General features: G+C 34.7%; 1 protein-coding gene across 1 annotated transcript; it reads right to left on the bottom strand.

Annotated features, from left to right (window-relative positions):
* Positions 1-1,564: 1,564 nt before the first annotated feature.
* On the bottom strand, positions 1,565-11,201 carry LOC147291282 (zinc finger protein BRUTUS-like). The gene is made up of 15 exons (XM_086235908.1): positions 10,920-11,201; positions 8,298-8,510; positions 6,310-6,504; positions 5,920-6,182; positions 5,541-5,769; positions 5,297-5,465; positions 4,979-5,198; positions 4,104-4,861; positions 3,932-4,001; positions 3,589-3,810; positions 3,374-3,511; positions 2,533-2,767; positions 2,377-2,442; positions 1,918-2,058; positions 1,565-1,831 (listed from the first exon to the last, which is right to left on the bottom strand). Exons 1-15 carry the CDS (start codon positions 11,199-11,201, stop codon positions 1,565-1,567), a joined length of 3,468 nt encoding a protein of 1,155 aa, XP_086092034.1.
* Between the last annotated feature and the right edge of the window lie 1,005 nt (positions 11,202-12,206).

Raw genomic sequence — 12,206 nt, 5'->3', positions numbered from 1 at the left:
TTAACAATAACAATAACAATTCAGACAGTAACAATTCTAATAACAATAACAATGAAAAATAAATAGAAAATTTTGTAAAACAATCATTGAAGGAGCTTTAAATTTCGAATTTCAGTGTTAATTGAGTCGGATCAGAGCAAAAACAATTGAAATTACCTGGAAATTGTCTCTTCGTTCTTCTTCAGGCCGTCCTTGTGAGCCTTTTCTCTGATCTACTGCAGCGCCGACATAAGGCCTTTGATATCACTGTCAAATTCCACCATATTAAGAAGGAAGATATTATAGAAAAAAGAACTTGGAAAGGTTGACGCCGAGATCGAGGTTGTCCAATTTGGCGAGATCGGGCTCATTCCCGCGCTTCTCCTTTGTACGCGCTTTGGTGGTGGACATTGCTGTGAGGCTTTGGAGCTTTGAGGTTTTGGTTTGGAGGTTGATGAAGCTCTTTGAGTTGCTGAATAAGAAGCTAACTACAGGAAGGGCCAAAAGGGAGTAAGAAAATTAGATTGTGGACCGGTAGGAATATGAGTGGGCCGGCAAAGAGGAAACTGGAAACTAGGGCAAATTAGAAATCAACAAAACCACTAGGACTGCAAAAGAAGCACAAGCCCAAATCTGGGTGTTAAAATCATTATATTTTAAAATAATAAAAGATAATATCTGTTTAAATTATACAAATTAATATCAAAAAAATCAAACAAGTAAAAATATATATATTTATAGGTACATTTCAATTGCACGAATATTTAGGTTTATATATATATAGGTATATTTCAATTGTACCAATACTTGGGTTGGTATATATATTCGATTAGGTGTGCACCTGATTCGAATGCTCGGTTTCAGCCGTCAATCGCTCGGCCATGTTGCTTCATTCCCCAAGTTTTAAGGGTGAATCCTCATTTTTTCACCTTATTCCCTCCAAGGTATAGAATGAGCTTGGTGATCCGACCAAAATCCGGAGTTAATCCATAACATAAAAACTGACAAACCATTGATTGATTGGTACGATTGAAATGTACCCATAAAGAATTTTTTTTCTTATTTGATTATTTTCTATTTTTATGATGCATTTTTATTAGATTAATATAATTTAAATCCCACAATTAATTTTAGGATAATAGATAATATGCTAATATTATAATATTAAGATAATATAAAACTAGGATAATATTATGATAATTCTAGAATAATATTAAGATTTAAATATTATAAACTTTAGGCTAATATTAGACATTTTTAAAATTAAAAACATTTGGACAATATTTTTGTACCTTAGTCAAAAATTAAAAAACATTAAGGTATTAGTCTAAGAGATAAGGAAAATTTGGACCTTGTGGCACGCTCAACACATACAAGAAGGACATTCATTTCCTTATTCCCGGCATGCTCGACACGTGCCTTGCAAATTTTGAGCCAAACAATATAAGACAGGAAATAATTCCCAAACCAAATTCAGAATGTACGTTGAAATCCATTATTCTTCAACTAGCTCTAGGGGACTTTATTGGACAAACAATTTGAATCCCCATTTTTTTATTCTTCTTTGGATAAAAGAAGGCATAATCTACCATAGGTAGAGCCCGTAGAGGTACTTGTTTATCCCCAATGCCTTGAACCAAACTAAGATTACAACAGTGCTCAAGACACAAAACAGCACCAGAATGCACAACACAAGACCACACAGCATGCCCCTGTCCTTGGCCTTTTGTCCTGCAACTCCATTCTCCAACCTCTTTTTTAGTCTTTGCAGAGATCGTGGTACAACTACACTTTGATGCTCATCACCAATATTGGGTTCAAACCATGACACAAAATGATCCAACATAGTTACCTGCAACCATAAGAAAGAAATTTTTTTTTTTTCTACAATGAAAGAGAAGAACCATAAATCTCCTAAGCAAGTTTAGTCTTACGTACCCAAGACCTTGCACGGCCAAAAAATCTTCCTTCAGGACTGGCATCAGTCCATGAAGTCTTCATTTGAGTTCCTTGATCACAATTGTAAAATTCCATGGTCTCATCACCGCGTACCAGAAGCGGGGATTGATTTGATGCCATCTAAATTACAATCAATGCTTAAAATAGAAAACAATAGAGAAAGCATAAAGCATTCATGAAGTCATGTCCATTCCATTTGTCCTACTGCTCAATTTTGCAGAGTCAATAGTTTTTCAAATTAGAAGAGGCCGGCTTATCAATTTTTGGCGAACCATGAAAACTGAAGTGCCAAATCATTATCTTGTTAGCTAAGTATGCAAGAAGAAGAATAGATCTTTGTTCACATGCTTACGCGACACCTTGAAGACGTATAAACATAAGAATCATATGGGAAAAGGATCGTGCATGCATTGAACATAAGCATATAAGTTCTCTTACTGTCATATCCCCTGAAGATTTGCTGCAGACTGGACAAATAAAGTGACTCTGAGTCGGATTGCATGCCTAGACAGACATAATAAAGTGTGAGATTTAATGGAGTAGGGAGAAAGGAAAGTAAAAAATGTATGAAGTTTATGTGAATGAAATGGAGACCTCAAGGCAAGCTGTATGCATATAATGGCCACAGGATAAAGCTCTAATTGTTGAACTTGATGTGAATAAGAACTCATTGCAGATGGGGCAGTTGGTTTCTAGACATTTCTCCTGGCACTTATGCTTCATGGAAGACATCGACAAGCAACAATTGCAGGACATGCAGTGAAAATAATCAATGCCAAGGCCCTTCCCAAGACGGCATAAATTGCAAAATGGACAATGATAGACATGCCTGAGTAAGGGAAAAATAACAGTGATGTTAAATCAGCAACTTGTTGATGTTTATGGACCAACAAATGTTTAGTCTGGAATTTTCAGAAGGATGTAAAAAAAATGTTTCCATTACTTTTTTGTTGTTCTGTATAGTCTTAGGCCAGCAAAACAATTTCATGAAGCAAGTAGGGGCACAACTATTTTTCTTTAACTGAACAATGAGCAGTATATAAATATGAATCTGGAAAGTAGTGCAACACACAAGGCAAGTATCATTGACTGGAACTGTAGCCACTTGTAATAACTACAGAGTTTCTGACAAGATAGAAATCAATATAGAAAAGTTAAAAGTAAGAGAAAAATAATTAACGGTTTTAGACATACAGCCACACAATAAAGGAATTCATAAGTTTAACTTGATGCATTTCCAATTGTGATTTATTAGAGTGCAAATACCGATACAAAGAAAGAGCTAGCTAGTGTCAACTTGTATCATCTAAAGAGTAAAGTTTGCTGATGATAAAAGTATAAGAGGATTTCAAATGTTCTTTGCCACCATCAAATTTATTGGCTCCAATAATTGATAAGTTACAAGTACAAGATTTTCTAATAGGAACTTATGTACCTTTCATCATCAAAAATATTGCATGGATTACAATAATACTTTGCCATTGGAAATCCATTGCAAGAAGGTGTCGAGCAAATTTGCCCGACTGGCTGAATATTAAGACAGCGCATGCACATCATTTCTGATGTTGATTTCCTGAAATAAGATCGAGAATAGAACATCAGCTACAGAATTGATCAACTTGACACGAAGCTACATTATCAGAAAATTACCTATCCATTGGGTGGTCGCTCATACCGTCATGGCAAAATCTGCATGTAAACAGCTTGCCGCAGCAAGCAGCAAGGATTTTGCAGTTTCTTTTGTAGTGCTTGCATCCATACACTTTTTTCTCAGGATCTCGAAATGTTGGTGACCGTCCCACAAAATTTTCACCATCAGAAATATCCACTCTTATTGCTTGAGGTGATCTTTGCTGAGCAGCCATCCAGTAACTAAAATAGGACATGAGGACTTTATAACTAAAGTTTTTGTGTAGTTATTAAATCATTAGATTTTGTATAGGATAAATCAATTTAAGAATGCTTAAAGCCAGATAGTTACCATCAGACTAACCTAGTCATTACTTTCTTCAATTTATTCTTCCGACGGGAGTTCAACATATGATCAATTCGGTGCAGGCTTCCTTGAAATTGAGCACCTTGAATTGAAGAAAATATAGAATCATGCAAAAGAGAACAAGATCAATATAGGATATTTGTATGTATGCGGGCTTTCTTGCACAAACCTTTCGGAGAAATTCTAGTTTCCATTTTTCGAGTCAAAGTTGAGGTAGAGAGTGAAGTTCCTTTCCAGCATTCACTGAGCCATTCATTAAACATTGTATTTTTGGTAACCTGCTTGAAGGTATCCATCATTTTAGTCCGTTCTTCCTCTGAAAGTGCAGAAGTTACCCATGGTAACATAGATCGAAGCACTTCAGCACTTGTAGTCCCCAGTATGAAACCAACCATTTTGTTTTGCTCCTCGACAGAGAAGTGCATTCCAAATAGTGGCCACAGCTCAAGCTCTTCCCTGGACATGTGCTGGTCCACCATCATTCTTAGTGACTTGAACATTACTTGAAGTTTGGTAGCTAGCTCATAGTACTTCCCAACGCAGTCATTACCATCGGCACCAGAGAATCTAATGGTACTTCCAGTTAGTTTCTCTGACATCTTGACTCTCTGCAGGCTTCCATGAAGTTGTGAAAGCTCAAAAAGAACACCTGAAATATTTTCAAATGCCTTTTCCTCTTGCTTATGATCCAATGTGTATGAGTCACTCACATTATGAAGTGCGTCTCTGGATTCCAATGCTGGATAAACTATAGAATCCTCAGCATTACTATGCGCTCTATATAATCCCCAAAACAAACTGAAACTTCCAGTGAACTGCTCAAGAAATATCTCATCACAGTTAATGAGCCTTTCAGATTCATTGTCTAGATATTCCAAGTCACGGCGTATGACCTTATGAACTTTAAAAACAACATCAATTGGTTGTTCTGCAAGTCCAGTAGCAGAAAAGCTATTATATGTTTCACAGACTGAATAAGAATTAAAACGCAAAGAGCTACATGACCCATGACTACAATATACTTTCTGGACATGTACAGTCTTTGAAGGGTCGGAGGCGCTGCTCTCTTGGCATGGGGTGGAATAGATGTCTGCAGTGTGCAGTACAGAAGCACAAGCACACGATGATTGACCAAATTCTTCTTCACCATTAGCAAACATTTTGATAGGACAACATCCTATTGCACGTAAGCATAAGAACTCACTACGAGCATTGCTAGCCCAACCACAAAAGAGCCGCACCAGAGCAATATCTGATGCTGTAGCTGCATCAAATATGTAAGAAACTAAAAATTATATAGCAATAAATTAGTAGAATAGTATGTCTGTCAACAACTAGCCATAAAAGGGACAGATATAAAACCTGCCAACTGCATGTTTTTGACAAAATTCTTGGCTTCATTTGCAGTCAATGAGTTTACTAGCCATGGCAAGGCACACTCAATTAATTTCAAGGGCATCACACACAAGCTTTGATGCAGAAGTTCCTGTTGTCTTTTGATGCTAAAGTGCTTTCGAACAAATGGAAGGACCTACAAAGAGGGAGCTTAGCTGATGCTTTAAGGAATCAAAAGGGGTTGTTTGGTCCTACAAATAAGAGAGCTCACCTGAGTTTCCTCAGCGTAGAAGTGCCGCGTTATAGTTTCCATTATTTGATTAGCATGTAAGCATATCTTTACATGAAATTCCGCAGATGAAGAAGAGATTGTTCCTGGCTTTTGTATACTTTCAATCAAACCCCTGAACTCATTGAATAGACTTTTTTCTTTGGAGTGCTCCTGGAAAAATGAAATTTCTCCATATACTGCAGGATATATGATCTTCTCCTCAGCAACACTTCCAAGTTCCAACAGAAAAGGCAATACTTCAAATAAAAGAAGTGGATAAAAAAAATACATTGCAGCAAATTGAAGCAATTGGGAAACACCATTAAGAAAAAATTTGATTTAATTAAATAACATAAAAAGATTTAATGTTTAAGAGAACCTGTGAAAGATGCAAATTTCAGCAATAAATTGCAGCTTGTCATAGAAAGCCGATAGATCATAACTAACAGCTCCAGAAATATGTATCTTCTTGGCCTCCTCAAGTACCTCATTCAACTCTCTTTTAATAGCATTGTGCCAAAGCAATACATCATCTATTGGATGTGCCCCAATGAACCCAGATGCAGAACTTGTTTCACCTGTTTGATGATGAGCTTTCATGGTAGCACAAGAATCTTTCTCCTCCATCCAGGTGAAAATTACCTTCAATAAACAAGAGGTGTAATATTCAGCTGTACGTACTCAGCAAAAAAAAAAAAGAAAAAAAAAAGAAAGAATTCAAAGGATTCAAAGCTAGCAGGCTCTGAATAACATTTGAAAGGTCGATAACCTGTTGGAGAAGCTTCTCCTCAGGTACTATCTTCCTCAAGCACTTGCACAGGTCCTGATATTCATCAGGTGAAATTGAGGATGACAACCACGGAAGAAACTTAGCGACTATGTTCGTGGGGATGCTGCACAAAAGCTTCCAGACCAAAGATGCCTGCTCTTCAAGTGAGAACTTCTGAGTAAGCAAGGTGAAGACCTGATGTATGAAATAAGAAAGCAAAAAAAAGTTACAACTTTGCCATTCAATCCAGGATAATAAAGAAAACATCACCGACATATACATACATTGATGCAGGCACATATATATACAAACACATAGTATACACATTCAAGAGTTAAAAATATTCATTAGTGTAAAAAGAAGGTTTCAAAAATTATGCACAAAGAAACCATTACAGGGAAAGGTACACAGTGATATGTTTCATAATATATAGATGAGTGCTAACTTCTCACATTGTTGTGGAACATCAATTTTAATCCATGAAAGTATTATCCAAGAATTACATACAAATATTTTGGAAATGGTTAAACCATGGACTCCACAGGAAATAATTAATTCAATAGCAAAGTTTATCTGGGACAGGAACTTATCCTGTAAAGAACTACTTCTTCACAAATTCAATCAGAAGGGTGCATGCATATGTGCACAAATGTGTTTGTATGTGTTTCCCTTTTGACATGTCTAAGGAACGATTCTGATTATTATATGTATAGAGGAAATACATGATGTCTGATAGTGCTCCTAACCTTTTAGCATTGCATATCTAACGAACTCTTCTAGATATATAGATTAATAAATCGGCGAAATACAATGGAATTAATAGAAAATGGAAAATTCCATTTGGATAGAACCAAGGGGGTGGTTAGGTTGCCATTAATGAAAATTATATCTTAATTAAAGATATATGACAATATAAATTATTGAAGATTGACCAAAAAAAAAAATCCTATTGAAGAAATTATTAATACTTCCATAAAACACCAAGATTACTGCTAAGATCCCAAATTTGTGTCCGAAAGTTTGGATCCAAATTTGGGAATTAAGAGAGCACATGATTTTTTCTCCAAATGTCAGCCTCCAGTATTATTTTGTCAGATTATAAATAACTATCATATCACTGTGAGTTTGTGACATGATGGTGTTTATCTTGCCAAACTTTCAATTTAGATCAGACCGTTTAATTAAGAATCTACTTAATAAATACTTCAAATTCATAATATGGTAACATAATATATTAAATTCTTTAGCTAGCTAGTAATAGGAAATTAATTTCCCTGTACTATACAGTATACACATTTTCTCTTTATCACTCTCCATGCCCATACATAGATGCAGGGATATATCCAGCTCGATCTCATATATATACTTGTTTTAAGTATACCTCAATAGAAGGAACCTGTATATATATATATATATCTTTATCAATCATTTATGGAATAATTTAATACAAGACACGCATCATCATAATGGTGAAAAACACCAACACCGAGCTTTCTGATTTTTTTTTTCTTTTTTTTTTTATTATAGGAATACCTTTTTTTTTATATTAAATTATAGTAATACCTTTGTTATCGTTTTTCTTTCAGCCATATTTACCTTTGTTATCGTTGAATTCAATAAAATGGTATAATATATAATATAATGCATGCATGCATGCATGCGTGTATCCTCATCATCCAGACATTATTAGTATTTTCTCACCAAGCACGTGTCATTTGACATGCCATCTTTAATTGAAAGTCAATGATGTATATGCCTTTTCGAATGCATTTGTTGTTATATGCGAATCATTTTAGTGTATTAATTATTGAAAGAATTTAATCATTTTTCAGAATCAATTGACAATAAAAGAAATAACTCAAACCTTTATAAGTCACTATGCAAAGCCTCACATTTTCAATGTGAAATATTTCTCTCAGCAATTATCATCTAATTGATATGATTATAGAATAAAATTAAAAAAAAAATAAAGAAAAAGAAAGTAATACCTGCTCCTCTTCCTTGGCCATGCACTGGCTAACCACTGTTTGTAGGGCTCCTGTAAAGGACGCCAACTCTCTTTGAAAACTTTCCTTATTCTGTAGGCCAGAAATTAACAGCAGCTTTACCAGATTATCAAAAAGAGTCCTCTCGAAGTTGTGTTGAAGGACGTACGTTGGTGCTACATTCTTCACTCGTGCATCAACAGCTGCAAATATTACCTGCAATTCCAAAATTTAATTACAACTCAGAGTGCATGCGCACATGTTGACATGCATTTGCACCAAAATAATACTAGAGAAACCAAATGTACATAATTTCTTGAGTGATTGTACTTATCAACTGCCACATTATATGGTCAGCAGCTATTGTGGTCACTAGTGATTCTTTTGCCATTTCCTTTTATATATACATGCAAATTAAAGTATATAAAGAAAAGGAAAAATTTTAGCAAAAGGACTATAACTATACCCCTATTTTTAGTTGAAGATCTCGTTTTCACTTTACTTCAATCAAAGACTATTATTTTTCAAGTGTTTTAATCAAGGATATTCCAATAACTCCGTTAAATTTTTCGTTAAAACTGGTCACATGATTCGCACATGACCAGTTTGTAGGGGCATTTATGTCTTTTTTGTGCATTTAAAAAATAGAGGAAATTACAGATTTGGTCCACTTATTTTATACCTAGTTCAATTTTGGTCCACGATCTTTTTTAAGTTCTGTTTTGGTCCACTAATTGTTTCATTTGTTCAATAAAGGTCCAGATTTGTAACTTTAAATCATTTGGGTTGTGTTTTCTTCAATTATAATTGAAGTATAAGTTATATTTCATCATTTCTTAATCATAAAAACAAATTTTGAGTATTATAATTTAAGAGAATTGAGATTGGGTGAAGTTTAAAAAATTGGCAGTTTCGGAGACCCTACTTTGGAGTCAATTATCTTGAGTTTTAGAATTCCAATTTGAATGATCTTTATATGGTTGTAAAGAAGAAATTCATAGCTTTAAAACACGTATATGTTTACTGAATTTGAGTGAGATTTGATAGGGTCAAAGACAAGCCAAATTTGAGAAAACAAATATGGATCTTTATTGACCAAGTGGAACAATTAGTGGACTAAAACAGAACTTAAAAAAAATTGTGGACCAAAATTGAACTGGATATAAAATAAATGGACTAAATCTGTAATTTCCTCTAAAAAATAATTATAAAAAACTAAACTAAAATAATTATAAAAAATAAAACTAAAATAATTATAAAATATGAAAAAAGCAGGGAATTAAAAAAAAATTATAATAAATAAATAAATAAATGATAAAAAAACAAAAAAAGTGGCTGGATCTAAACCCAACCACCATCGATTCTCACCCTTCAGCCACCACAGATCCTCACCCCACAACCACCACCGACCGTCACCCCGCAGCCACCACCGGCGACTCCCCCATCCACTGCCGGCGACTGTCCATCTCTCTCTCTCTCTCTCTCTCTCTATACTAGGCACGAACGCCACCAGACCCAAGGGGTGCCGGCGGCTTAGCCGACCTCTGATCTGAGGGTTGGCGAAGCCGCCAGCACCCCTTGGGTCCAGCGGTGTTTGCGTCCAATATAGAGATAGAGAATTATGAGAGAGAGAGAAAGATAAAAAGAGAAGAAAGAGAAAGAGAGAGATAGATAGAGAGAGAGAGAGGGGGCATTCATCAGCCAGCAGTAGAGGGGGGAGTCGCCGGTGGTGGCTGGGGGGGTGACGATTGGTGGTGGTTGGGGGGTGACGGTCGGTGGTGGCTGGGTTTAAATCCAGCCACTTTTTTTTTTTTATCATTTATTTTTTTTTCATAATTTTTTTAGTTTTGTTTTTTAATAATTATTTTATTTTTATTTTTTAATAATTATTTTTGTTTTTTTTAATTATTTTAGTTTTATTTTTTATAATTATTTTTTAGCTGAAATGACGATTTTAGCCCTAAAAATTGGTCACATGCTTTGCACGTGACCAATTTTTAACAAAATTTGTAATAGAATTTACGAAAATCCTTGATTAAAACACTTAAAAAATAATAGTCCTTTATTAAAACAAAGTGAAAACGAGATCCTCAACTGAAAATAGGGGTATAGTTATAATTATTTTGCTAAAATTTTCCCTAAAGAAAAACTATTACACTCAATTCAATAACCCAAGATCTTGAACCTCATGATTTTCACAATAGCTTAATGCGGAAATTCAATTAAAAATGTAGGTATATACCTCGTTCCATAAGAGCTTTAAGAAATTAAAAACAAGATGAATGCCTTGATCAATAACTATAAACCTGAATTTGGTTGACATGCATGGCTTTGACCTTGTATATGGTATCAAAGTAGATAATTTTAGATATTGAGTCTAGTGTTGGGCCACACATACTTCACATCACTCAATATAAGTCACGTGTTTAGTTTAAGTCTTGACACACATAAAGGAGCATGTTGAAAATATAGAATTTCACGCTGAAAATTCTAAATTTTGGATTAAATTAACTAAGGTCCTGAGCCTATTCATAAATTGCCAATTAATTTTAAATTAGATATTTTAACTTTTGAAATATACATACAAACGTACATATATATATATAAAAATTATTGAAAATGTACCTCATCTTTGGCATTTAAGTACTTCTCATAAACCGATCTGAGAAACTGGAACCGCTCCAAAAAAGCCCCAATGTCTGCATGTTGTCCCACAGCATCCCCCATTGCCAATTGGTGAAGCACATCAAGCTCATTACACATGGCTTTGTTAAAGACCAAGATTATTAAAATTGGTGATGATGACTTTGGCTCAGAGCTGTTCCATGAACACCCATTGGTTGATGATAATGATGATGAAGAATCAACCACCTCCCCTTGTTGTAACCCCATTGACAAAGTTGCCATCTCTTTCGATCTCTAGCTCTTATCAGTACAAGTCTAGCTTAATTGGATTGGACATATGGGGAGGGGAAGCTTATATAATACATAATTGGCATGGGGCCACGTGGTGGTTTTGTACCACAATGATGTTGGTGACTTGGTGTCATTTGTCGTTTGGGCATGGTATACAAAATTGAATAAATATTAATTAAACAAGTAATTACTTATACCAACTGAACTGCATGCGCATGAACTGGCACTCAATTTAGAGATCAGCCAATAATAGGTGCATGATTATTGCCATTGTCTGCCGTCATGGAGTGTCTAGGCGGCAAGATATATGTGGCAACAAATTATTCAATAATATGGAAAACTATATTCAATAGTAATAATAATATTCCAAAGGTTTAATTAGACATACATCCATCAATTTGATATTACCCCATTTTTTTAGGAAAATTAGATATACACTCATTTTTAAATTAAAAAATTAGGATTAAAGACCAAATCTTAATAATTTTTTAGAATAATATGAAAACCATATAATATTTCAATTGGACTACCAAATTTAAATATATTTTTTTAAATTAGGTCACAAACATTTTGGCCCCTTTGTTTTGTGCCTTTCCATTTGACATTTTTGTCTTTGAGGCTTTTATATTGTCTTGGAAGTTGGCTAATGTAGTCTAATTGTACTTGTAAGCATAAAATTACAATGTTGCCCTTAATTTAGTTTAGGATATAGAAATGTGATGCATGGTATAGAAATAGGGTGCAGGATATACAAATGAGGTTTATCGTTTAGAATTAGGGGTCCGGAGCTTATGCACTACAAGAAAATAGGGATTTGACAATAATTGAGGCCCCGTTTGGGATTGTTGTGTAGGACCCAAAAGCTGCTGTGGATGACAATTCTCAATCACCCACAGCAGTTTTGGTGTTTGGTAAAAAAATGAAAAAGTGCTTTGTCCCACAATTCTCAACTCCCCACAACAAAAATAGAAAGCAAGTTTGTAGGTGCTTTTGAAA

The sequence above is a fragment of the Dryas octopetala genome, chromosome 3 (assembly GCF_963921425.1).
Source record: "Dryas octopetala chromosome 3, drDryOcto1.1, whole genome shotgun sequence".
Classification (NCBI taxonomy): domain Eukaryota; kingdom Viridiplantae; phylum Streptophyta; class Magnoliopsida; order Rosales; family Rosaceae; genus Dryas; species Dryas octopetala.
Note: the sequence above shows the minus strand (reverse complement) of the source record. Positions and strands in the feature narration are given on the sequence as shown.

What these genes read in the sequence shown, in the direction of transcription:
- LOC147291282 (XM_086235908.1), bottom strand. Translation starts at nt 11,201, where the DNA reads ATGGCAACTTTGTCAATGGGGTTACAACAAGGGGAGGTGGTTGATTCT. An exon ending in TTGAAGAAAGTAATGACTAG is followed by an intron (nt 3,811 to 3,931) that starts GTTAGTCTGATG and finishes GTCCTATTTTAG; the next exon opens with TTACTGGATGGCTGCTCAGC. An exon ending in AATATTTTTGATGATGAAAG is followed by an intron (nt 2,768 to 3,373) that starts GTACATAAGTTC and finishes TCCCTTACTCAG; the next exon opens with GCATGTCTATCATTGTCCAT.